At 39.8% G+C, this 26,061-nt stretch overlaps 1 protein-coding gene across 4 annotated transcripts; it reads left to right on the top strand.

Moving 5' to 3' along the window:
* Positions 1-7,865: 7,865 nt before the first annotated feature.
* EDARADD (EDAR associated via death domain) lies at positions 7,866-25,797 on the top strand. Of its 4 annotated transcripts, none has more exons than XM_064708480.1 (6): positions 7,866-7,981; positions 12,484-12,542; positions 13,718-13,757; positions 16,711-16,799; positions 19,602-19,647; positions 22,561-25,797. In XM_064708480.1, the coding sequence occupies exons 2-6, from the start codon at positions 12,540-12,542 to the stop codon at positions 22,935-22,937; spliced, it is 555 nt and encodes a 184-aa protein (XP_064564550.1). In that variant the 5' UTR covers positions 7,866-7,981; positions 12,484-12,539; the 3' UTR covers positions 22,938-25,797. The 4 variants fall into 4 exon arrangements, with proteins under 4 accessions (XP_064564550.1, XP_064564547.1, XP_064564546.1 ...); XM_064708477.1 differs by lacking the exon at positions 7,866-7,981 and adding an exon at positions 8,234-8,308; XM_064708476.1 differs by lacking the exon at positions 7,866-7,981 and adding an exon at positions 8,240-8,308 and having other exon boundaries at positions 12,481-12,542.
* The last annotated feature ends 264 nt before the right edge of the window (positions 25,798-26,061 follow it).

Here is a 26,061-nt window from a genome sequence, read left to right as displayed (position 1 = left end):
CACCGCCGCCGCCACCCCACTCCAGCGCCCGCCGCTCCCGGGCCGCCGGCGCGCGGCACGCCGGGAGATGTAGTTCGCCTGGCGGTCCCGGGGCCGGGCCGGGGCGGGGCGGGGCAGCGGCGCCCAATCGGAGAGGACCACGCGCGCCTCCAAAACAAGTGGCGGCGGCGCGCGAGGGGCTGGCTGGGCGCGTGCGCGCGGCGGCGGGAGGGCCGCGTGAGGAGGGGCGGCGGCGGAGCGGGGCTGTGGGACCCGGCCGGACCCGCATGAACCAGCCGGGCCCAGCAGGTCCCAGCCTGAACTCAGCCCAGGTCACTACATGGCTGTCCATCCCAGTATAACCCAGTCCAGGCCACTATCAACCAGGCTAACCCAGTATCACGGAATCCCCTGAGCTGGAAGGGATCCACAAGGATCATCAAGTCCAGCTCCCAGCGCTGCACAGCACCATTCCCAAGAGTGGCGCCACGTGCCTAAGAGTGTTGTCCAAGCACTTCTGGAACTCTGCCAGGCTTGGGCCTGTGACCACTTCCCTGGGGAGCCTGTTCCAGTGCCCAAGCACTCTCTGGGTGAGGAATCTCGTCCTGACATCCAACCTAAACCTCCCCTGACTCAGCCTCAGGCCATTTCCTTGAGTCCTTTTGCTAGTCGTGAGAGTGAAGAGAGCGGTATTTGTCCCTCTGCTTCCCTTTGTGAGGATGCTGAAGACCACAATGAGGTCTCCCCTCACTCTCCTCTTCTCTAGACTGAACAAACCAAGTATGTCCCAGCATACCTCTCTGTAAGCCCAGTCTAAGCCTGGTCCAACCCAGTCCAGACCTGTACAAACCGGTTTAGCCCACTATATCCCAGTGCACTCCAGTATAAGCCAGCAGACTGGGACCAGTGCTACACGGATGAGTTGGGCAGGGCCCCAGGACCCCCTGCCCCACTGTTGGGGCAGCTCAGAATCAATCATTTGGTCCCAACAGTTAAATGCTTATCTGTAATTCATTTCCAGAATTGCAAAAAGTCATATTTCTGCAAAAAACTTGAGTGTTGCACTGGTTTAATGTGCAGGGTTGCTGAAATTAGGATTTTATTTTCAATTCAGATGCTAACTCAGGTTCTTCTTACACCCTTTCATTTGGAGAATACCCCTTTACTGGAGTATGGAGACAAGCTATAAGTCTAGGGTAACTATGTTAGAGGACTTAAAAGTTTTTAGACTGACTTTTGTTATTTACATACAAATTAATTCAAATAATTCAAATTTTCCATTACATTGGTCCTTAAGGGGCCAGTGTGTCACAGATTTTTGCATTGCTGAAAATGTCTCAAAGGGATGCTGTCTAGGAATGACAGAGACCATAAGATGAAGTAGGCAGTAGTTAGTCTGGTTCCAGAGAGATGATGTAAGTGGTCCTTTCTTTCCTCTCTGGGGTACGGGCAGTACAACTGTAATTTGGGAACACACGACTAAATGAGAACCTAGTCCTACTTTCAGCACCAGTGGAGCAATACATTAGCTAGATACTTGAGAAGAAATTAGCAGAGCAGCTAACGTTAATGTTTACATTGCCATAGTTTGCTCTCAGTATCAGTACTCCATACTTTATCACAAGTGGTTTGTACTTCTCACAAAGAAACTGTTTCTGTTCAGCAGATTAAGGTGAATTCATTGTATCTGTTTACATTTTGTACCTTTGATTCTGGAAAAAAGTTTTCCATCACGAGTATTTAGAAAAGCCCTAAAACCTTGGAAGAATCAAGCACTGTCACACACTTGGGCCACATAAAGGACTAAAAGTTAGAAGTAAATGATCATGTTTTAAAGTCATAGTGTTCACTGAGTTTTCAGTTCAGAACACTTTATGTTAGTTACAGGGGGTACTTTATTTCATCACCACTGAAATGCTTGTACCAGAAGTCAGTCGTGGTTCAGCTTTTTACTGCCATATTTGAAGGATAAGGAATTGGCTGTAAAAATATATAATGTATCATTTTAAGAGGCAGTAAAAAAAAATTTCTTTTATAGGATTTTTTTTGTGTAAGTATTGTCTAAGACAGCGGAGCTGAAGGTAGCTTAATGCACGTTTCTAAATTCTAGGGTATTTTCAATCTTATTTATGTTTTAGTGTAGATTTAAATCTATGAATCCTACTTTGCTAGTGGTATAAAAATGTCTAAAAAACCCCAAACATAAAAATCCTAATATGGGATTTCTGTGTGAAATCAGTTTCAGGAAAGATTTGCAGAAGCAGCAGTGTTACAATTGCAATCAAAACCCAACAGCATATTACAAAGCTGTGTCTACTAAGCCTCTTTCTTTTAAAGAAATTTGTCACAACGCTATAACATTTTAGCAAGGGCTGAGGACAAGCTCTTACTGGAGAGAAGGATAATCACAGTTTACAGGTTACTGGGGTCATGAAGAGTCTGGCCTATATATTTAATTTTTCAGGGTGGTTGTCATAGGAACAAACATCTGTGATTTCATAATATGCACTGCTGTTACACATGTTGGCAGTTTCGTTTACAAGCACTAATGTTTTCTTTGCATGTGCAAGCAAAGAAAGCCTTGAACACAGGAACTAAAACCATTATTCTTTATTAATAAGAATTAAGTAAAGAACATCAGAATCACCTCCTCTTCATGTCTCTGTGATGTTCTCTAGCATAGGCACAGATCTGGGTGCACAAGAGAGAGACAGTCTGTTAGTGGATGCAGCAAATCTGCAATTACCAAACTTGCCTCTGGCCTGAAACTGATCAAGTCCTGCAAGTTTTACTGTATTACCTCCAGTGGTGCTCTTTAGCCAGCTCTTATTTGCCAGAATTGAGCTTATGGACTCTGGCTGTAGACAGAAATAATGATCTATAAGCATCAACTGTGGAATCCAAAAATGGATCTTAGAGATTATTATGGACTGATTTAAGTGAACATGCATGATAAAAACGTGTGGCTTCACATTTCCCATTAGGAGAAACTTGATAAATCCCAGCTGCTTTTTCAAGTTCGTGAGCTAGATTTCAGTAATCTGAAATGTGGATTTGTAGGGGGATAGAATGTAAGAAAATAAAGATAATGTAGAAAGTAATCTTACCCCTAAGGAGTTGCAGCTGGGCAGAGATTAGGAACAGGCCTGACTTCAACAGGCCACTGTAACCAGTGAGAAGAAGAGTGCTATAAAAGAGTGGGGTGGCTGGGTGAGAAAGGAAATGGAGTCAGTTGGCTGCTTTGTGAAGAAGAGTCAGTGTTCTGAAGAGCTGCCCATGAGAAAACACCAAGAAGGCATGAAACTTTTGCAATAGGAGACAACAGTATGGAACCCCTGCAATAAGATGACAACGTGGATTTTTATTTTGAAACTTTTTGCCCTTGAAACATTTGCCTTTATTTATTTTTCTTTATTTATTTTTTGCCTTTATTGATTTTTCCAAATTAACTTCTGAATGCGTCCTTCCTAAACTTAGGAGAGTTAACCAGAGGAATCAATATGTCACAAACCTCTGTTTAAGTCTGGCAAACAGCAGCAGTGGGAGGGCAGTGCCTGTTGAGCAGTGGAACATCTTGTGGTAGTCTAGATTTAAATGATACAGCAAGGCACAGCTGCGGGTGAGAACTTTCAGTAAACCACCTGACACAAGTACACAAAGTCACCAAGGGCATGATTTCTGTGGTCTGTCAGGCCTTCTACTGTGAAGACCTTGTACACCCTGTTCTGTCCTACTCTCAATAGGTCTGATACAAGTAATGTTTCCTTGCAAGTCATGCCTCACTGACATCTTGTTCCCCACCTACTGATGTCTGCCTTAAAACCACAACCCATGCTCATGTCTGCAGCAATGGGAGCAAATATCTTTTGAAAAGGACCTATGGATGTCTAGGATTATCTCAGGAGCATGGCCTGTGAATGGCAAAACAATGTCAAATTCAGTATAGTGGTAAACAAGGTAATGTTTTAATAAGAAAATACAGCAACATTTTCACAGTGACTATGAGGAAAAAAAGCAAGAGTGATAGAATGCAGTAAAAAATAAAGAGTAGCAAACTACAGGGAGGAAGTGCATTTTTAGGAAGTTTTTGTAGGTGGTGAAAAACTAACTACAACTCTTAGCTGTAGACTTGTTTTCTCATTTCCATGTTTCATGTGTGTGTGCGTTACAGGTAGATGTTAACAAAGTGCTTTGTGTGGTCTATAACAGCACAATCTGAGTGAAGGGTAGAAGTAATCTATAGAGTTTTATTGTCATTCCTGTAGTACCTATACTTTTTTAAAGGAGTGCCAACATAGGAATGAGTAAACTAGCTCTGTCAAGCTTCTGGGTATAGTGAGTATGTTGAAAATGCATAATCTTTTTTAAAAAAACACCTAAGATTTGTGCACTTGCTCTTTCAGTGTGCATGCTTATCTGTCAGCAAATCTGACCATGAGGTATAGATCTCATCTAAATTGTACATTTATGGAAACAAGCAGCCCAACAAGCAGGGGGACTGGGCTAATGTCCCTGCAGAGGCATAAGCTGCAGCCTGAAATCAATCGTGTTAGGCTCAGTTTCAACATGTCAATCTAGGGAAAGCAAGGTTTCACTGGTTCTGTGGTGCGTGTTTGACTTGGACACTGCACAGCTCCTGGAGCGGTGGGAACATTCCCATATCATGCAGTCCTGTCAGGCAAACAAATTTCCCACAGGGTTACATAAGATCGTCTAGGTATGTGTCATTTTTTATGTTTTCTCCATATAGTGCTGTTACTGTCAATGAAATGTCAAAATCGTGATGTTCCTGTAAAAGAACTTTAAAAGAGAAGACCAATATCATTATTGACAAAGAAAGCAGTTTTGACTTTTTAGCTGCTGGTTAATTATCCCTTCTCCAAAGCAGTCTCAGAATGTTCCAGAACTTTTCTAGCAGCAGTCTGAAGCTGTTGACAATTAAAAACTGTCTAGAAGATACTGGGAGAGAAAATGCAGGGAGATTTCTTCCCAAATCTCCTGAAATACAGGAGGGGTGAAGAGTTTATGTTGACATAGAGGTATTTTACTCAATGTGGACTTCCTTAAGTGAAGATATTTGAAGTGTAAAAAGCAAACAGATGAGAGAGAATAAACAAGGTTGTCATGTGATTTTGGCAGGTCCACAGTTACCATGATTATGGGCAACCTGTGTGGAGGCATGGGGAATACCACTGATCCCCTGTGTTATAGTTGCATTTGTGATCTGGAACAAAAACTCTCCAAGTGGAAAGGCTACAGAAGATCAACTGGAAAAAATATTTTGATGGCTTTTAAAATTTTATTATTGGTGATTTGGTTTTTTTGGTGGGGGAGTAGTGTGTGTGGTTTTATTTTTCTTTTTGTTTGTGGGATGTATGTGTTATATTTTTCTGGAGAGGAATATATTGTCCCTGGTTTTGTCTGCACTCTAGTGCTCAGGAGGTGGGAAGCCCCTTGAGACTGTGTTAATTGCTATTTCAAACAATAAATTCTCCAGTGTCTATCTTACCAGATCGTCTGCAGATCTTTGAGAAATGCCTCTGTCATCAAATATGGCTGGGTTTTTTGATGGGGCCAAGAGGAAAGGAGCGAGAAGAGATTTGCACAGACTTGATTTGTGAAAACTATTTGAAATTACTAATTCTGCATCTGAGGGGAAACTTACAAAAATCTGAACTCTTCCCATTATAATTAGCTATGTTGAATTTAGTAGCTTATAGGTTTATATCAAGATAAGGTACAGGTAGTACTTAGGTTTAGAAATTTGATGAGAAAATTAATCCAGCATTCTATGGAATGCCATTGCTTAAAGTTATCTCATTCTGGACTTGCCTTTTATGATATGGTTGTGTTTAGTTTTGCCAAAATAACTGCTGGCTTTCTGCACTGGTCAGTTGGCTAAGTAACAAATATTTCAATAACACTCATTAAAGAATGATACACGAACAGGCATGCAACAGCCAATTTAATATGTACTGTTATCAGTACTCTAGAGATACTTGTAAGTAATTGCAGTCTCCTCCTTCAGTACTATGGAAAAACTGTTAAACAATTATTACTAGCCTAAGTTTTAAAGCACTAATATATTCTAGACTATTCATTTCTATTATTAAATTTCATTATTTTAAAGAGCTTTCTGTAAATAATTAAAAACAAATCTGCTTCAAATTGAAAAGCCAATCTAATTTATAGGTATCAATATTTACATTCTTAAAATACACAATTTTTAGCAATATTAACCAGTTTTGGCTGCTGGCACAAGTGTTGTTCCACTAAAACAAAATTTGTTATTGTTTACTGAAATAATTTTTTCATCCTCATATAGGAAGATATCAGGTTGTGAGTTATGGGAAGAGTAAATGCCATGTTGATTGTAAAACCTGACTTAGCCCACAGCACCAGTGTTTTGTAGCCTTCTGTTGTTTACAGCCATCTGTGCAACAATAGTACTCTAGGGATATTTTGAAGGAAATCAATGGATACATTTTTATGTAGGTTATAAATATATTTTCCAAAAGTTTTTGCAGTCACTGTGTCCAGTAGTTTTTGAACAGCACACAGAGGCAATAAATACATGGAGGTCCTCAGGATAGACATGGCATTAATTTGATTGAATGAGAAATTTGACAGGTCTGACTTTAGAACATTGTTAGCTCTACTGTGGCTGTGTCATTCCTCACAGTTATAAAATAGACTCCAATAATTAGTATAGTGTTTGTGCAGATCTGTGTAGATAAGAATACACTTGTGCTCTCAGCCTAATTAGCCATCACCAAAACCCTTGTGCTGCTAAGGAAATCTAGGGAAACACACAGAATCAGCAGTTTTAGTTTTAATTTGAGTTGGTGTTACCTCTTTGAAGAAAGCCCTTATTCTTTGAGAATGAGTTTTAATATGAATGTGGAAGGAAGGAGAGGCAACTGACCCCTTGAACAGTTGGACTTCAATGATAGACCTAAAAACAAAACAAAAAAAAATCTTTGTTTTCTGCACACCATGAATTGCAGAAACCTTAGTGATCTGTTAGCTGTACCTTGGAGATTAAGATATATAGAGATATACATATGATTGTGTGTATGACCCAGTGGTGGAGCTTCCATTTATCTCAGATGAAATTTAGTAAGAAAATAATTGAAAAATATCAATATTACTGATGTTAAGCTAAAAAAAAAACCAGGTGTGGTGGTGCATTCCACATCCCCACCCTGCCCTTTCCACTCTGCAGTGAGAAATACTTGTTCATGACAACAGGATGACAGCTACTGTCATCAATTTAAATTGTGGAAATAACAGCAATTTCATCTTTATCACTTCAAAAAAATTATTATTTGGAACATGCACAAGAGATGAAAAATAATCCATGGAAAAGCACTCAATTTTAATGTTTAATGGACCAAAGGCTACTTATAGTTGTGCCAGTGTAAGCCAGTTGGCTGAACTGGAGCTCTCTCAGCGTAACAGAACAGAATCTATCTGTAAATTTACCTCTTTAATAAATGAGCCAGGTGGTTCACAAAACTGATCTTTCTAATGGCAGATTCAGCTGTGCCGGCTTTTTTTGTTTCTATTGTAGCAATACATAATATCTCTTATTTAGAGCTTGATTTCATGCACAGACCCCATTTAAGAAGCCTGTATTACTTTACATCGGAACCATAAATGAGAGAATTTGCCAGAGATGACAGTGGCGTTCCAAAGCAATTACATACAAAGATTTGACTTCCTCATGGTATTAGATGTGCCTGTAGCATGAGAGGACAAACTTTAAATATCTGTGAGAAACCAGCGCGGTTTATGATTGTTGCTCTGCAGTACTTTTGTAAACTCTGTACACGATGAGCCACCTGCAAACGCACCTTCAGCCCTAATGGAGACCGCCTTTTTCTGTCGGAAGGCGGTGATTTAGGCTCGTAAATGTCCGCAAGAGCAGGACAGCGAGCATTGATTTTATACCGCTGAAGCGGCTCACTCTTAAATCCGAACTAGCACTACTTGACGAGCGGTACGTGCACTCCGTGTCTGTGGTCTCAGTGAAACACGGCGTTTTCGCTCAGGGCAGCACCTGAGTGAGGGAGGATTTAACCCGACGTATCCGCGGTATTTCCCGCTGGGAAATGCGGGCTCCCGGCAGACGCGCTTCCTACCGCGGCCCGGGACGGCCACGGGTGGGACCGACCCGCCAGGCCCCGTCGCTGCCGGAGCGCCCTACCTGCGGCGGGGCGGCGCAGGAAGGGGGCGGCGCGGCGGGGCGGCGGTTCCGGGCACGTCGCGTTCCTCGCCGCGGGAGCGCCGCGCCCCATGGCCGCTCCGCAGGACCCGCTGCCCCCAGGTGAGGCCGCGGGGAGCCGAGCGGGCGGGCGGGGATGCCCCGAGGGGCGGCGGCCGCTGCCGGGGCCCGCGGGGGTGCGGGACGGGCGATGCGCAGGGGGCGGCCCGCGGCGCCCATCCCGGGCCGGGCGCAGGCGGGGCCGCGGCTCCTGGGAGCCAGGTGAGGAGCGTACACCCGGCCGGGCTGAAAAGAGTTCTTAAGTTGCTCCCTTCCCCCTCCGCACACGCCAGTTAAGTACGGTAATAATTTATCATGTGCTCCGCTGATGTGATTTAGTGTAACTTGTCTTGTCAAGCCTGCTCCAGTGTTTAGCGTGTAAGTTAGGTTGCGCTAGTTAACAGCATTTTCAAAGTACCTTTTTAAAGGCGTTTTCTTAGGAGCCCAGAGCTCGAGTGGTTACGAAGTCCACGTGCATTAACTTACATAGTAATGGTGCAAATGAGTTTTAACACCTCACCTGTGGTGTGCCAGCATCACAGACTTTTCCATGAGCTGTCTGCTCAGACAGGGACAAAGTTTTGAGTAATTGACAGTAAACAAAAATGCACAAGTGCTGACGGACTTGGGCTTTTCAGGGTACTGAATATTCTAGTATAACTTGCCTATTCAAATCTAAATTCATGTGCCCCTAGTCAAAGCAACATTTTTTATTTGGGTTTAGTTAAAGAGCTCATCTTTATGAGCAACATTAGTATTAGAGTGATGCCTTGTTTAAGTTGTGCTAAGTTAAACTATTAATGTGTATGCCCAGCCTTGGTGTGGAAATGTGCCTGGTTGAACTATGTAACTACAGCTGATTTCAGGGGCTTCACTTAGTATGGTGTCAAGGCTGTGTTGCAGAGTAAAACTGTAACAGAGGGAATACTGCCTCTGCTCCTTGGTGCTTTGTGAACCCCCTCCTGCTTAAAGGTCAAAATCCTGAGGTCTCTAAAACTCGCTTTCAAACTTCCTTCCAATGCAAGGGTGAAAAGCAGAAAAACTGTTTGCACTGGTAAGTGCAGAGTATTGCATCCCAATTATAGCAGAGGTATTGGGCAGAATGAAAAGGTGGGCATTGGTGCAAGTCTGCTGCTCCTCTTGCAGACTGGTCATACTGGGTGGGCCCTGGCAGAGCTGTGGCAGCTGCTGAGTGGCATGCAGGTGCAGAAATGAACCTCAGGAGCAACCGCTGAACCTGATTTGTGTCTGTCCGAGTCAATGTGCGCATGCTGATTTATGTCCATCTGAGTCAACTCAATTATGGCTCCCTGCAGAAGGGTGGGGAAGTAAGTGTGGTCCAGTGTCTGTATCCTGTTGGGGTGAGTATGGTGGTAGTGATTTTGTGAGGGACCCTAGGTAATGTTGTTATGAAGCTGTCTGTCAAAGTAACCATGAAATCAGACAGTCAGTCAGGTGATACCTTCAGTTCCTGTTGGCCTTTCAGCATGCAAAAACTGTGGATGGTTTACATCTGAGATAAACACAGAACTTTCCTCTCTGCTGCTTTGTGCACCTGTGTCCAGCTCTGTGACATGAGCCGTGGAATGCTGGGGCAGATGCATGTGGGAAAGAGAGAAAGGACATTCAAATTGCCTTATTCACAATAATACACTAGGTCTGTGGTTTTCAGATTATCTGTCTGGTGAAGACCCAGGTGAATCATCTGCAGCCCAATAGGTGGAGTCTTTAATCTTAGGTGCAAATATTCATACACATACATGCCACTTATAAAAAACCTGGGGACTTGGTAGTAGTCTGCAGCCTAAATACAACAATGGAAGTTACTATTCTTCATAAAAAACTATTAAATAAGGGGAAGCAATTGAGCTATAGGAAATTAAATACAATTTAAAAATACTTTTCAGGATCGATGCTAAACAAGAAAGATGCAGATTCTCATGACTGTGTTTATGTGTGAGACCTAGAAAGCAGGAGTGACAGGTACCACCCTTGTACCCCATCACCTCTTCTACAGATACCCTTGGGTCTATCAAGTCCTTGTTTCAGATGCCTGTACTCTTTGAGCTTTTCCAGTTTTTTCAGTGCTTCCCGCTGGGTTGTGGAAAGTGAGTTACCAGTGTCAAAATGTACCTTGGTGGTCATGGAGATGTAGAGAAGATGGGGACAGCGCCCTTATATAGCTGCAGTAGCCAGTGAGGTTCACCAAGGCTTGGACATTCTATGGGATCTGCCTTCACCTGCCTCAAGGCTCCTCTTACATAGGAAAAAGAAAGTTCTGGGGGTTGTTTTGTTGGTTTGGCTGGTTTTTATTTTTTTTTCTTTTTAAATTCATCTAAGAATCTGTAAGGAGGAGCTGAAAGGCCTCCAGAATAAACCAACAATAAGGTGCATGCTTTGCCACTGGCGTTGAGTAGAAAAACAGTGAGACTAGGGATACCTGGGCTGGCCTGTTTCCCTAGAGCCTTTCTTTGGCTCCCAGTGCTGCCTCCTTTTTCAGCTTTCCTTTACTGGGTGCGCTTCTATTTGCCCAGCTCCTCTGCAACTTTCCACTTCAATTCCCACTAGGAGCCTCTGTTTTTGGCCCTACCCTCAAGCAATGTCTTATGCCAGCTTATTGTATTTTCCCATGTCCCAGCGACTCTCAACTTCTCTGCATTTGAGAGTTTGTGCTGCCTGTTGCTATCAAGGCAGGCTTTATCCAGAATATTTTGTTAATTCCATGTTTGTGGAGCAGGGATTTATCATATACCAAAAAAGACGTATGACAAGAACATGGGTTTTAGATAGTTTGTCTGTTTTCCTCTTCTGCATATGGCTTCCTAATTTGCAGTGTGAACAATGCTCATTGGCATTTTCATAGGCCTCTGCCTTTTTTGTGCCTTTGAATATTTACATTCAGTGTGCAAAGACTGTGCTCAGCCCTTGTCATCTATCCCTCTGATCATGTGCCACCTGCTTGGACAATGCCTGTGGATTTCCTGGGGGCTGTAGCACTGAGAAAGGCTTGACATGGAATTTCAGGGACACCCAGGAACTGCTGATGGTGGGGCTGCCTCACAGAAGCAGGAGGGAGAACTCTGTCCTACTGCTGCCTCCTTTTTTTATTTTCAGTTTATTGTGCTGTCTTGCATTAGTTATTGCTTCAGCTCATTCTGTTGTATTGAGTGGATTGATAGGAATGGGTCCCCAAATAAGCAACTGTGTTAAATTAGAGCTCTTTAGAGTAGTGTCTGTGTAACTTCTGTTCTGTTTTGGGGCTCAGTGTTTATAATGTGTGCTTTGTACTTAATTTCTGAGACTCTGTTCTAAATCTACTGGTTTTCATATTCCAAAGAAGGTAATCACCAAATACTGATTAGTCATGTCTTACTTGTTGCTGCTGAAATCTTAATGTGTACTTGGAGTAAGTGACTATTAGAGTAAGAGTGACAAGAATGAAGATCTTACCACATAATTTAAAATGTTTCTCAATTTTTGAAAACATTTATTCGTATCAACAGAAGAGATTTCTGAAAAATATGGCAGGATGATGTTAAGTTATAGGAGTAATTTTGTGAATCCTGTCTTCTGTATGAGATTTATTTCAGATTTTCTGTGCACTTTTGGTCAGTATCCCGCTAGTATTTGTCAATTTAGGTATTGATGCAGAGGGGTTAACATTTCATGATTTGCCTGCAGGTACTTTGAAGATTCATGCTTTGATTCTCTTGATATTAATATAGTAGATTTTTACTGTTCTGTTGTATACAGATTATATTTTGCTCAAATATTTTTAAATGAGTGTTTTCAATTGTGTTGTAATCTGTTGTTCAATCTAGTATTAATTTTTGTTGTAGTGGGTATGTTTGTTTCCTGTTTGAATTGTTTCTCTGAAGAAAAAATTTCAATACTGTCAGTAGGAGAACAGAACTTAGCTTCTAGAAAACTTACTGAATTTTGGTATTTATTGCTGACATGTTTTGTGATTTTTTTCACTAAATATAGTTTGAGATTTTAGTTGAAGTCTATCTTTTGTTAGGTTAGAGTTGGGTGTCCTTTATTACATGTAATTTCTAATGTCTGTGCTAGTAGTTCTGACATTTTCCAGTTTGTCATGTTTTCTTGTGGAAATGTGACATAATGCATGTAATGGCTGTATAGTTGTGTTTTACCTTGGTCAGACAAAGAAGCAAAATGTGAATTGGCAGAAATACTATAATGACTATGCAGTGATAAAGTTTTCTTTTTTCCAGCAGATCATGCAGCTAAAGAGCCAGTGGAGGATACAGATCCAAGCACTCTTTCCTTAACAATGGTATGTGTTTCTAGTCTAGTGCAGTTGAAATCATTATAACTCTGTATGGTTATGTGATGCCACAGTGAGAGAAAACATTCGAGGATGCTAACTCACATTGTATATACAAGATTTGACTGCACAAAAAGCCTTAATGAATTAACCTGTGCAGTCAAAGTGTAAATAAAAATACAAACATGTATATCAGCTGAACTGGATGGTATTATCAGTGAAGCTGCCCATGGGATAACCTCCACAGGCTCTGGCTGTGACATCTCTTCAATTTAAAAAAGTCCCAGCAACTGAGAAAAATTAGTGCTGACTTTCTTCTGTCTCATAGTTTGAACGGATAAGATAATCCACCTAGGGCTTAAAATTTTAGCACTGCGAAGCTGTTACTACTTCCTGTAGCTGATTCTAATAATGGAAATGTGGGATCCAAGAGCAGTGCCTTAGGCAGGCCCGGCTGAGCCTCGGGAGGGACCAAACGGCGCCCTCTGGTGCTCACTGGCACACCAGCATCGCTTGTGTCGGGATCCCAAACATCCCAGGCTCCTGCCCAGGTGGGAGTAATATGAATTTCTGTGAAAACTTTTTAAAATGTGGCTTTCTGTAAAAGCCAGACCTACTGTCATGTAAGGGCAAGAGCCATAGGGAAGGAGGTAAATGTCAGATATAATGATAAGTTATGTCATGCCCTGGAATTAGTAGTTGTCTCCTTAAACTCAGTAATAACTGCTTCCTATTCCCTCTTAATCAGGTAAGTTTAAAGCAGAAGGGGAAAATATTTCTTTTTCTTTCAATGCAGTAACATTTTATTAAAAGCTTAATCTGCTAAAAGAGAGTTTGAAGTCATCTGTTCTTTCTGACATGCATTACCTTTTCAAGATTATCTTGCTACTTCAGTACAAAATTTTTTTCTTAAACTCTTTTCCACTAAAAGTAGCTTTAAAGATACTGTAGCAAAGCAGCAATCTCTATTACTTCTTCAAGTGCTAACCAGCAGCGTTAGTAACATCTCAGTTTCCACAGAAGAGTGTTGCTGTATCTGATGGTGAACAGATCAACTAGTAGCAACTTGAGGGATACAACTATGATTGTGCGCTTACAAAAGTCATAAAGAAAGAGTATATAACTACTCTTTCCCCAGAACAATTGCACTCAAAACATCTGTGTTTCTTGCCTTTTTGTGACAGACAGAAAAATATCCTGTCCAAGACACAGGAGTACCTAAAGGTAAGTATTGTGAATTCTCTCAATTCAGATATCATTGATCTGTTGCTCTCTGCAATAAAACCAGTGCATTTTACCATCAGATTAAAATACTCATGCTTTTTCTACATATTTGTGCTTTAAATGTAATGCCCTCTTTATTTTTGTGGTCAATTTGGTGTGTTTATCTAACTTGAAATTTCCTTCCCAAGTTTAGTTTTGATCTTAAAGTCACTCTAAAAATATCATCAGAAGACCTGGGTTCTTGATCTGAAAGGAAAATACAGTGGTGTCATTGAAAGACAAGGTTCAGACCACAGATAATAGAGACATTTTGATGTTGGATGGTGACTTTGAAGGGACTACCAGTGCCTTCATGCTGTTAGAAATAAAATCAAGAAATACCTTGTAGGTCTTTTGCCTCTGACTGCATTCCCAGCCTTATAACCTGTCAACTCTTCATGCCATCTTTTACCTTCAGCTGGTGTAATACCATCTGCTGGGGAGCCTACTATTAGATCTACTCTGTACAAGTTCCTGCCTCTCCTTGCTGAAAAAGGAGTGAGGGAGTGCAGGTTCTGAAGAAAAATACATGGATTACACAGACTGAATATCCTCCTTATGTTTCCTTGATGTGTGGGGTGGATTTTTTTGTTGTCATCCCAGGCTTGGCCATTGACTTTTGTCCAGAAAATGCCCTGGCAGGGGCTTGCTTGAGGAGCACTCTGCAGGCAGTGTGTTCTCCATCCTGTGTTGCACAGCAGGTCTGCAGTGGGACAGCCACAGGAAACCAGGATTGTCACAATGGAAACTCGTGCTGAGGAGTGGGAGCAGTACACCACTGGGGTTAAAGAAAAGCTGGGCATTATTCTGGGGCTTGACAAAGCCAGGCAGAGGAAATGAGTGCTCCTCAGAAGTGCTGCTCAGCAGGGAAGGATCGTGTGGGATGAAGTCATAAACTAGTTTCTGTTTCTTTGCAGGCAGGTGGTTTGGTCCTTCAAAATTCTTTATTTGCACCAAAGCAATTACACTAGCACATTCTTTTCCATGTTCTGCTTTTTATTTCACCTGTGACATTAGATCTTCCTCAAAATTAATTAGATAAATTAATAAATTTCAAATTTGCCAGGGCTGTTTAAAGTCCAAAATTAAATGCACCTGATTTAAAAAAGAAAGCTAAGACATAAGTAGAAAGGTCAGCACTTTCTGTAATAAGGAAGTGCACTTGGTTTATAATTATAATTTTTGCTTCCTCTTACTAAGTGTAAGAAGATGTAATTAGTAATAGAGCTTAACATTTCCCCTTTGAATGTGATACAAATACCTCTTAGGATTCTCTTCATTTCTGTAAATTCATAATTTCTCTGAGAATGGTATTTCATAGTTATTTCTATTAAAAAACTGAACTTAGAAGTATGAGTCAGTCAACTGAAAATTGTAACAGATGTGCTGGTCTGATTCTGTATAAGAAACAATTATGTTTGTCTCAGAATCAATGTTTGAACTGATAGTATATTGATGATGTCTGTATCTTTCATTGGTCAATTAATTAATGGGCTGTTTTGGAGCCATAACTTAAAGTTCTTGGCACCCTTTACTGATTATGAGATAAAATGGTGCTGAGGGAACTTCTTATCTTGCAGAGGTCACCTTAGTGTTTATCATGATTTGGCAATAACTCTATTTCCACTCAAATATAGAATAAATTTCACAATTTCACACATTACTTTCACAGGTTTGATGCTCATGCTTTGCATTTTCAGACAGACTTTATTTTGGTTGGGGTTTTTTTCTTCTTTGTTTTTATTTTGTTTGGTTTTGGGATTTTGGTGGTTTTGTTTTGAGGTTTTTTGGGTTTTGTTTTTGTTGGTGGTTGTTACCTCTGGACCTACAGTGATAAAGAATAGTGATCCTCTACCAAACATTGACATCACTGGGGATGAAATATCTTCCATCTGTCTTATAAAACCAGAAAAAGAGGAGAATAGTGATTTTTGGTTTTCTTTTTCTTGCAAATGTAAAGATGAATTATTTGATTCAGATCAGTTTCTTGAGTGAGTAAGAAAATATTGCTTCTTTCTGTTATGTGATGATTCTTATAGGATTCAATGAGATCTTGCCACTAAACAAACAACAAATGGAAACATACCAGTGCTACAAATGTAGTCACCCCCATGCAGTGTTCTTGGGTGTAAAAACATGTAGACTATAACCCTTTTTAAGCTTGTGTTGATGCTTGGTCAGCACCTGACTCAGGAGAATCATGCAAATAGTTTGATGAAGAGGACCTTACTAATAATGCAGAGTGCACAAGGTCCACAAAGGGTTTATGTGTCCTTTGTAACCTATTTTGAGGGCTGAAGTGATGCTTGAAAAGTTGGTTGAATTTGTGCTGTACTAGGGAATGCTTTGCCTTTCGGTGGACTCCCAGGGCTGTTGATAAACACACTTTGAAATGGATTATTTCAGCGCTTCAGCAAATTCCTGTGTAGTAGGAATCACTAGGATGAGTCCAGTTCACAAAGGGGCAGAATAAAAGATAAATATTTATGGAGTACTTATTTTAACTCTCATTTTAAGTGTGATGAGGAAAGCAAAACAAAAATTAGAGTGACATGTGACATCTTCAGCCTACTTTGTTGTGTTGGTGCAGTTATATTCTGTAGTCAGCTTTCTGAAAGAACATCATGACTCTTGCTTTAAAAATAGTGTGATGTTTGTTTAGAAAACAACTGCTACTCTAATATCTAATCTCTGCAAGGATTATATTTCTTCTCACAGTCATGCTCTGCATGACTGCTAGACTCTGCTGACTTAACATTTTGGGCTTTTAATCTAGCAATTCCCAGCATTTGATCATGATATGGAGTTAAATTTTTTATGTTAGACAACTATGCTAGAATTTGTTTGATAACATAAATTACTTACTATTTAAATTTGTGAGTGGAAGACCAGTGTTTCACACTCTTTGCCTTAGATGAGGAATACCTAACAGATCAAGTTACTTTGGAAATTGCTTCTGTGAACATCAAGACCCTTACGTCAGATTCTGGCCTCATACAACAGGTAAGAAAAATGATACTTGAATGTGAACTAAGTTACTGCTGCTAATTCAGTAAGTATGTTAACAAATAAGTATATTTTCACACTGTATCTGGAGAGCACAATATTATTCTGTAGAACAGAACTGAAATTTGCTTTCTTTTCAAGAGTTCAATGAAGGGAGCTTTTGTGGAGAAGAGCAAAAAAAAAAAAAGATTATTTTATGATTAACATGTACTTTTTAGTTTAAATAGGTTTTGAACAATGTATAGATGTTCTGAAGAAGAGCCAGCAAAGTGTTAAAGCTTTGTCATGCATGCTGTCCCTCTGATGAAAATATTCGGGTGAAAATACAGCCAGACAAAGAAGAAGTAAGGAAACCTAGATTTTGTCTTTAGGGAGGCATTAGATGGTTTTTGCTTTGATTTTGGGATACTGCTCTTCCCATAGTTGAAACATTGTCCACTTTTTGTGACATCTTTCGTTGCCATTGGAAGGGCAATGCTGAGTGACTCCCATGCCCCATGGTTATCATATTTCAAGTGAATGTTTTTGCTGAATTTCAAATTGATTCTCTTTGGGTTGAGCAGAAAACTTGGAGAAGAGAAATGAATGAGCATTTTCCAGCAAGATGAAGAATTAAAAGGAGTTCCTAATGCCAGAGTCCCAGCTGAATTCCATCAGAAACAAACATGGGTTTGGTATGCATTTCACAGATGATGGAGGTAACCGTTCCTTCCCATCATCAAGAGCATTTGTTGGCAACTAAGAATCACTATAAAGATAATTCAGTGTATTAGGGTGGTAATGGTTCCACAGAGCTGGAAAACTTTCTGCTTACCTGCAGACTGCACATAAGTTTATGGCTTTGATTAGACCTGTAGAGGATGATTGGATCTTCACTGTGGGCAAAAATGCTTAATGCCTTCATTTCCCTGGCAGTAACACTACGTTGTCTTATTGCAATTACATTACAAGAAAATGGTCTTGAATAAACTTGAGTGCATGTGACTTGATAAATTGGATAATGACTGATCAGTAAAAATATGAATTTTGAAAACATGTGTGACACAGGTAAGTATTGCTGCTTTTCTTTGTACTTTTTGCAGTACTACCTACTCTTATTTTTTTATACCTCATAAGGCATGTATAGTGACATAAGGGCACTTAGGCACTGCCTTTCACAGTAAGGTTTGAACTTCAATGAATTGGTAAAGTCTGAGAAATGAGGTTCAGTACAGCAGTTAAGTGAACAGTATCTGCTTTTTTGTGTGGATTTTTTTGTTTTATTTAGGATTTTTTTTTATTTGCTTATTTGTTTCTTTTGAAGTAGATCTTTAGGAATGCTGAGCTGTCCTGGGAAGTTCCTCATTCTCCCCAATGAGTTACTCTTCTGGGAATTTGCTCCTTGAGGCTCAGTAATGACATTCTGCCTTTTGAAGGCATTTGTTGAAGTGGAGACAATTACTATAATCAGGAACTGCAGATTTAATTTTTTTAAGTTTGTGTGCTCACATGTTGCCATGAAGGCCAACTTTGTGTTTAAAAAGCGTTGTCCAGATAAAGCTGTCGTGGTAGAAAAGTAAACTATGGGAAGATAATGGCAGGGCTTGTTCAGTTGCAATTGGCATGTGCAGTGTTAGATCTCTCTTGAGCAGACAGCACATGTTTTGATGTTGCATGTGTGGTCTTGCAGTTTTCAGGGAGTAAAGAAATACTGAAAACACTATGCAAATTTTTCCTTTCTTAACAAAGTCAGTAAATATTTTGGAGAGAGTTCACCTTCTTTATAATTAGATAATGAATGCATGCAAGTTCACCACAGCAACTGAAATTGCCTGTATTCTATTTTTAGTGGATTTCTTAGTAAAGAAGGTGTAGCAGGTTGGACTAGAGTATCTTATTACGCTATGTTGTTACCCATATATTGACTTTTGTTTGTATGCACAACCTGCAAAATTAAGAAGCCTGCTGTTTCAGAAGAATGACACAATACAAAAAGATCAACAGTACTTCATTGCAGCTATCTAAGGGGAAAATCCCCTTCTACTTTCATCTTTAAATCCTCAACAGAAGAAAGCTATTTCACCTGGCTCCACACCTGCATAGTTAAAGTAAGGGCAGCTGCAGTTTCCCCACAGTTCTACAATCAAGGGGCTGTCCTTCCAGTTTTTAGAGGTTGCTAACTAGTAGGATTTAAATGCTGCAATGTGTGTTACAGTCTCAGGCTGCTAAGTAATTTCATTATGCTTAATTAGCAGACAAAACATCATTGAGGGAATGTTAACACCAAATAGGGGGAGGGTTAGATGTGATCTGCAAAAATATTCACCTCTACCTGTTGTCTATAAAAGCTTCCTATGTACCTGAAGAAGTTTGTAAAAAAAAAAATCCTCCCCTTGGCCTAGATCAACAAAACAATCCCTTACTGCTGCTTGTTACAAAATTCTTGGTTTTTACATTGCAAAACATTTTAAAGATCTTTTAAATCAAAACATATGGATTGTTAAATAACTTTTGGGTGTTTAATAGAGCGTTAGTCAAAAGATGCAATGCTATAGCATATCATTAATAAAAATGCTGTTGTTCAGTGCATACAACCCACAGGTCAGTTTTTTATGAACCAAAGCATGGAAATGCTGCCTGAAAAGACTCCAGATTGTTAGCAATTCCTCAAAACTATATGTATATTCCCTGTCTGATTTTTACAAGTAGCTTGGGATTCTTCTAAGTAATCTCCTGCCAGTTGTAAATTAGTCAAATACTTATTCTGGTGTTCAATTACATTGTTTTATTTTTACTTTATATTTGTTTTCTGCTTTGTAGCCAGAAGACAAAGACACACAGAGCCACACTGATGAATCGCTTTCAGGTAATATGTCAACTTTATTGTTCTCCATATTTTATTCCTAGGTTTATTTGAAAGTGCTGTTTTAAAACCTGCTGTTTGTCATAACAAATAACTGCCTGGATAATTAGTGTTTATGGAGGTCATTTCCTTACCAGTGTCATTTACAGCTTCCTCTTTGTTCTAAGAGGATGGTGATCAATAATGCCAACCATACAAAATATGCAACTTGGGCTTTCCAAATACATTTATTACCTCTTCTTTTGGAAGCGATGTGTAAATAGCTGTCAGGAGAGAGCAGAAGCTGGCAGTGGGTTGTGAGTGCTTATCCCATCATTTGTGTGAGTTCTGCTGGGGAGGGTGTCACAGACATCTTTTGTGAAAAATCTTTTCTGGAGATTTTTCTCCCTTCTGAGAAGCTGTAGCTTCAGCAACAAAGTATAAACAAGAGTTATCTGCTGCTGTGGAATGCAACAGGTAGATCTGGGATCGGTCTTCTGTGGATGTTTAGATTTACTGACCACTCGCGGCAGAGCTGTTCTTGCTTTCTGCTGAGACACAGCCCTTTGTTATTCATTTCCTTTTCTGTTCTTAACTTAGCTAGCCTTCTGAAAACTTTCTCTCTATCCCTTTTTAGTATATCATAATGTAATATATATCATAAAATAATAAATCAAGCCTTCTGAACATGAGGTCAACATTCTTATCTCTCTCTTCATCCTGCAACCCTTGTGACACTGTCACAGGGAGGGGGTGTATGAGTTACAGTTCTCTTAGTCTAACACTAAGAAACTGAGAGTTTCCTATTGGTAAGGTAGCTTGTCCTATCAGGTAGCATTAGGATCATGCAGTTAGTTGGGTAGTACTTATCAGTGTCTAGCACAGGAGCACCTTAGAAAAGCAGGATTCTTTATGATGCTTTTGATAGTCTTCCAGATGGTATAGCACAAGAAACAGGTTGGTTTAGTTTTGTTTACTATATACAAATATAGTATATAGTAATAGTATATACTATATAGTATATAGTAATATATATCTCTGTCCTTTTACAGAGATGTTTTCTTTACCCCTTCTTCCCTGTTTCTATTGGAGGAAAAACTTACCCTGGCAACCCTGACAGAGTAAATAAGGTGAAATTCAGATAGGGTGCTCTCCTGCCCTGTGAGCTCAGCCAGAAATTTGATTGGATTATATTCATTTTGCCTTGTTTGTATAAGTAAAGGTTGGCATGAATGAAGCAAGAAAGTTTTGTCTCACTTCAGCAAGTGTAGGGTGCACAAGAAGAACAGAAGAGTTAACATACGTATTCCTGTAGAGAACAGCTGCAAGGCCTGTGGAACACCTGTGAGCTAAGATGTCACCAGGACATGTTTCCCTTTAACAGGGAATCTGTGCCTTTGTGTGAAGTTGTGTCTGCAGCAGTGTTCTTCCTGCATGTCCCAACTTGTTGAAAACTTCAGAAGTTGTCCTTGGCCTGCTAAAAAACAATCTGATGAGCAGTGTTACAAACTAACAATGGCCTGTTCTTTCTTTAAAAATAAATAGAACATGCATGCAGACATTACATTCTGGAATTTTCACACAATCTGACAATAATTACTGAAAATAAGTAATTGATGTTAAAAAAGAGCCACAAAATCCCACAAACAAACAGCCTGAACAGATGCTGTTGTCCTTATGAGTAGGTGGCACTAACTACCAGATTTTTCCTTTGCCAGAGATACAGTTCAGGCCTCTGATACAGCACTTGTAAATTGTGTGTCACTGTTTTCTGTTGTTTTTAATAATTTTTTTGATTACTATCAGCTCCTTTTTCAGTTTCATCTGAAAGAGGACTAGCTACTCCCCTATTTCAAGCTGTGCACTGAGGTTGGAACACAGAAACTTTATGAAAAGCTTCTAGGCTGTGTCCATTATATACTATTTGAAGATACCAGATTCTCCCTCCTTTCAAAAAGGAGCAGGGAGAGTTAAGGTCATATCTGCAGCCAAAATGCTCAGACCATGTCCTGAAGTGTTGCAGTGTTCAAGGTCTTGGTATTAGAGTTTGACTAGAGGTATGACTCAATCTGGTTTCTATGTGGTTTAAAGGGTATTAATGTATACTATAGTCTGATAGCACCACATTGTTCCCAGTTTTGGGGGAGATGCTGACTATGGTGTGTAGGAGATAGCTAAATGGCAATTTTCAGTATTTGATGCAGATTTTAGAACACATCACCACCTTTTTCCACCAACTTGGTATTTTTCTTTTTCTCGCACATGGAGGAGTATGCACTTTATTTCTTTTCTGATGTTCCTTTAAAATAGGTTTTGTTGGCAAAACAAGGACTGTTTTTATTGCAAGAGCCCTTAAAAAGCAAAGGAACATATCTACTTTTTCATTGTGTTAAAGTACTAGATGTTAGTTGTATTTGGATCTTTCAGCAGAGATTCTTCTGGTTTTCATGTTGTTTTTAAGGTAGCACCTCAGAAATGCAAAGCCTTTTCCTTCATTCCACAACACAGGTACACAAGATGCACAGAATGCACACATAATCCTGTTGGTGATGTAAGTGGGTATTATGGTCGATTCAAGGAAGAGACTTTGTTCCAGAACAAAAAAAGGGAACTATCCTAGCTCATACACTGCATTGAATCCTGTGTCTTTTCTGTACAAGTATAAATAACTTTTCCAAGTGATGTACTGTCTTTAAAAATTACTGTCTTTTTGATTAAAGCCACACTTGATTACCGTGTAGTGAAGAGAGAAGTTTTAGAAAGTAATTTAATGAGCTCTTCATGAGAAGAGGCATTGCATATCGCTATTCTGACTTTTTCAGAAGCAGTTCAAAGAAATATAATACTCCTCAACCCTATATGCTTTTAGCTTTTTGTTGCTGGTGATACCACAGCAATAGATCCTAATTTCTTCCCATGTAATTATTTTCACTGCAGATCTCAAGAAAACCTGCAAGGAAAATGTCACCTGCTCCTTGTGCTTATTCCGTGCGCCAACCATCAGTGACATGCTCAATGATGAGGACTTGTTGTACACAGTGAGGCTAAAGCTGGATCCCTGCCATCCAACAGTGAAAAACTGGAGAAATTTAGCAAGCAAGTGGGGGATGACTTATGATGAATTGTGTTTCCTTGAACAAAAGCCCCAAAGTCCCACCTTGGAATTCTTGCTACGGAATAGTGACCGGACTGTGGAGCAGCTGATTGATCTCTGTAAATTTTATAAGAGAATTGATGTTGTGAAAGTGCTGCTGAAATGGGTGGAGGAGGAATGGCCCAAGAGAGGGAACAGAACTTACCAGAATGATTTCTAGGTCAAAGTTGTTATTCTGTACGTGTACCACTGATACATTGGAAGTTTCCCTTGCAAGAGAGAGAAAGCCTGTACTGAGGGTTTGTATACTGTGTAAGCTTTATGCCCTCAGGGTTGCAAAGACAACCTTCCAAAAGTGGATGGAATCATCCAGGTTGAGTTCTTGAGTCTGCTAATACCTTCAGTTTCTTTGCTGCTCTTCACAGCCTTCCTAAATAGAAAAGAAATGAAAAAGCCAGACTGCTTGTTTTACTGCAGCACTTCTGAACCATATCAGTTGTGTGCTGTTGTTTTTGGGGAAAGCCACAGTTAGAAGGCAATTTTCTTGGCCTTACTGGTAGCCCTTCCACAATTTTGTATGTTCTACCTAGTAGAAGATGAGGTGGAATCTTGTTTTTTCCTCCTTTTTAGTTGTTTTTTAAGCTTTGTGACACTGTTTTTGACACAGGAACACCTCAGTGTTCCAGTTAGCAGTTTGGATCTGAATGTTGCAATTAACTGAATATTCAACATCACAGTTGAAAAAATTAAGTCTCTTATGAACAAGAGTAGACATTAAACAATAACAGCTGTTAAACAAAATAATTACATGCTACTACATCATAGGGTATATATTTACTCTAAGAGAAATCATGCAATTCAGAGAGACTTTTCAACCCATAACCTTTAGGGGCAAAAAAACCCAATTAAAAGGCTCTGTGCTTAAAACTACTTTCCAAAGGTTTAAAGGCAGTGTCCACTGTGAGTGCAGGTATCAAATCCTTCTCACTTTGCAGTGAGATGATAGCACCACAGGGTATTGTTAGTATTGACTCTAACTTACCTTTTCACAGGCTGTGGTTTTCTTTACAGTTCTGTGGGTTGGCCTACTTTCTGTCCCACACCAAGGCAGTTGCAGTCTTGTGTGAAACTAGCACTATATATTGATTAGAACCACTCTAATGGAAAATGAACAGCTGAATTCACCTACAGCCCAGGTGGATAGCTATTAAAGCACTTACAGTGGTTTAGACTGATTTTTTTTTTTAAAGGCGTCTGATTGTCTGAATTACACTGTTTACATTTTAAATGTTTCAGAATTGGCCTTTTTCCTACAATTCTTCTGACATCTCAGACATGTAGTATGTACATAGGTGTATATACCCAAGCACTGGTGAAGATGTGGGGCAAAACTAGAATGGGATGCAGGTTGATACACTGTTTACTTTTCTTGAGTAGAAAGAATTAGTAGCAAAGCTGAGGGAAGTCTAATGCTGTATGCTGAGTTTCTTACTGTAAGAGTCTGAAAATGGACCTCTAGTAATACTTTACTATAGACACTGAGTGATATGGTTACAGAGGAGCTAGAAGTAAAGACTAACATTTTCAAGTCAGGCACTTGTTCTGGACTGACATAAAATTAGCTTTATTTTAGTGACTTCAAGAAGCTGAAAGTCTTGTTTCAGGGTAAAGAAATCGACCCAAATTTGAGGTTTGAATTTTTAATTTTTTTTAGAAAAGACTGGAATTTGTGATGAACTTTTTTAACCATTCCTCAAAAAAAAGCTGCTACTCTTTAGAACTCTAGTTTTCTAACTGTATTTTAAGGAGAAAATTTTACTGCTCTGTCTTCTTGGGGCTGGAGTTTAAGGGCTTAATGGTTCTCTTCTAAGAGTGGGTGTTTCCCAACAGGTGTCTGCCAGCTCATAACTTTTGCAAATAATGTGTCTTGAGTTAGATGCTCTAGACTCAGCTTTGGAAACTATTGCTGTGGCTGGGCTGCCTGCTGCTTTCAGGTCCTGCGCAGGCATCCACTGCTGATGTGCAAATAGCTCATAATGCAGCTTGTCCAACATAATTCCCATACCTTGGGCTGACTGCATGCAGGATTTAAGTTCATATGTTCTGTGTGTTTGTTATTATAGAGCACGACACAGTACAAAAATACACGACTCCATCAAAAGGGTGCAAGAGAGATTTATTACAGCAACGTTGCTTTTATACTTCTTCAAGATGTTTACACCCATCCAACATACACATTCAGTGCCCACTGGTGATAAGAGAGAAACAAAGTTCCCAGTAGGTGATCAGGGAGCCACATCACTCTGTGAGCCAGCCAGAGCCCATATCTCTTAACTTTCTCTCCTTCATCTTGTCTCCATGGGAACAACCTTGGTCTTCCTTCAGGAGAGATATGGGGCTTCTCCTTATCTTCAGGTGGCCCTTGCTAGCTCACAAGGACAGCACAGAATGTCTTTCCTACATGTGTTAAGTTCTTATTCTGAGTGATGAGTGCTGGCATGTATGCACACAGCTTTTCCCTCCCATAACACACCACAGGTATATCTGTGTGGTATTATAATATGCTGTGCCTTGGTAGATCCAGACCAGCTAGGAGCTGGAATCTTCATCTAAGAATCAGACTGGGAATATGAAATGATGCAGTAGCATTCCTGAATCAAGGTGTTCAACTGAAATATACCTACTTTCCTGATTTCTGGGTAAAACCTGTAAAATTTTGAGGAAACTGTCTTGTGAAGATGAGTTTGATTTCTTGAAGCTCTTCAAAAGTCAATATCAGATGCAAGAGTTCATGTTGGATGGAAATAAAGCTGCTTCTGAGAGTTCATAGGTAGATTCAGTATAAATTCAGCTCTGAAGGTTGAAAATGTTAGCCTTAAACTTCACCACACACTGGATTACTCATAGTTATACTTGAAATACTTTTTTTTTCCTCCTTGTATGGCATAAATTGAGATGTACACACTTTTTCTAGTTTTATATCTGTTTACAAGATATTGGTTTTGAGTGTTCAATTTATTCTTATGTCTTCTGTTATAATGTGTATTATTTGTAGAAGAAATATAGTTGTCAATGTTTGACTTTATTGTATTTGTTTTTATTACAGCTAGGAAAACAGCTGTTTTCCTTCTCAGCAGTCACCTTGGGATTACTGAACTATCAATTAGTTGTTCTGTGTAAAAAATACCTTGTCGATGAAATTCATGATGCCTTAAATCACTTATGTTTGCAACACATGCTGCTTTGAAGAAAGGAAGATATATTTTAAAAATCTTTTCTGTATGAAAAATGAGTTAATTTTGATAAGATGAACAATATATTTATCTAGAAACTTCTAGAAAGCT

This window comes from Zonotrichia leucophrys, chromosome 3 (assembly GCF_028769735.1).
Source record: "Zonotrichia leucophrys gambelii isolate GWCS_2022_RI chromosome 3, RI_Zleu_2.0, whole genome shotgun sequence".
Lineage (NCBI taxonomy): Eukaryota > Metazoa > Chordata > Aves > Passeriformes > Passerellidae > Zonotrichia > Zonotrichia leucophrys.
Note: the sequence above shows the minus strand (reverse complement) of the source record. Positions and strands in the feature narration are given on the sequence as shown.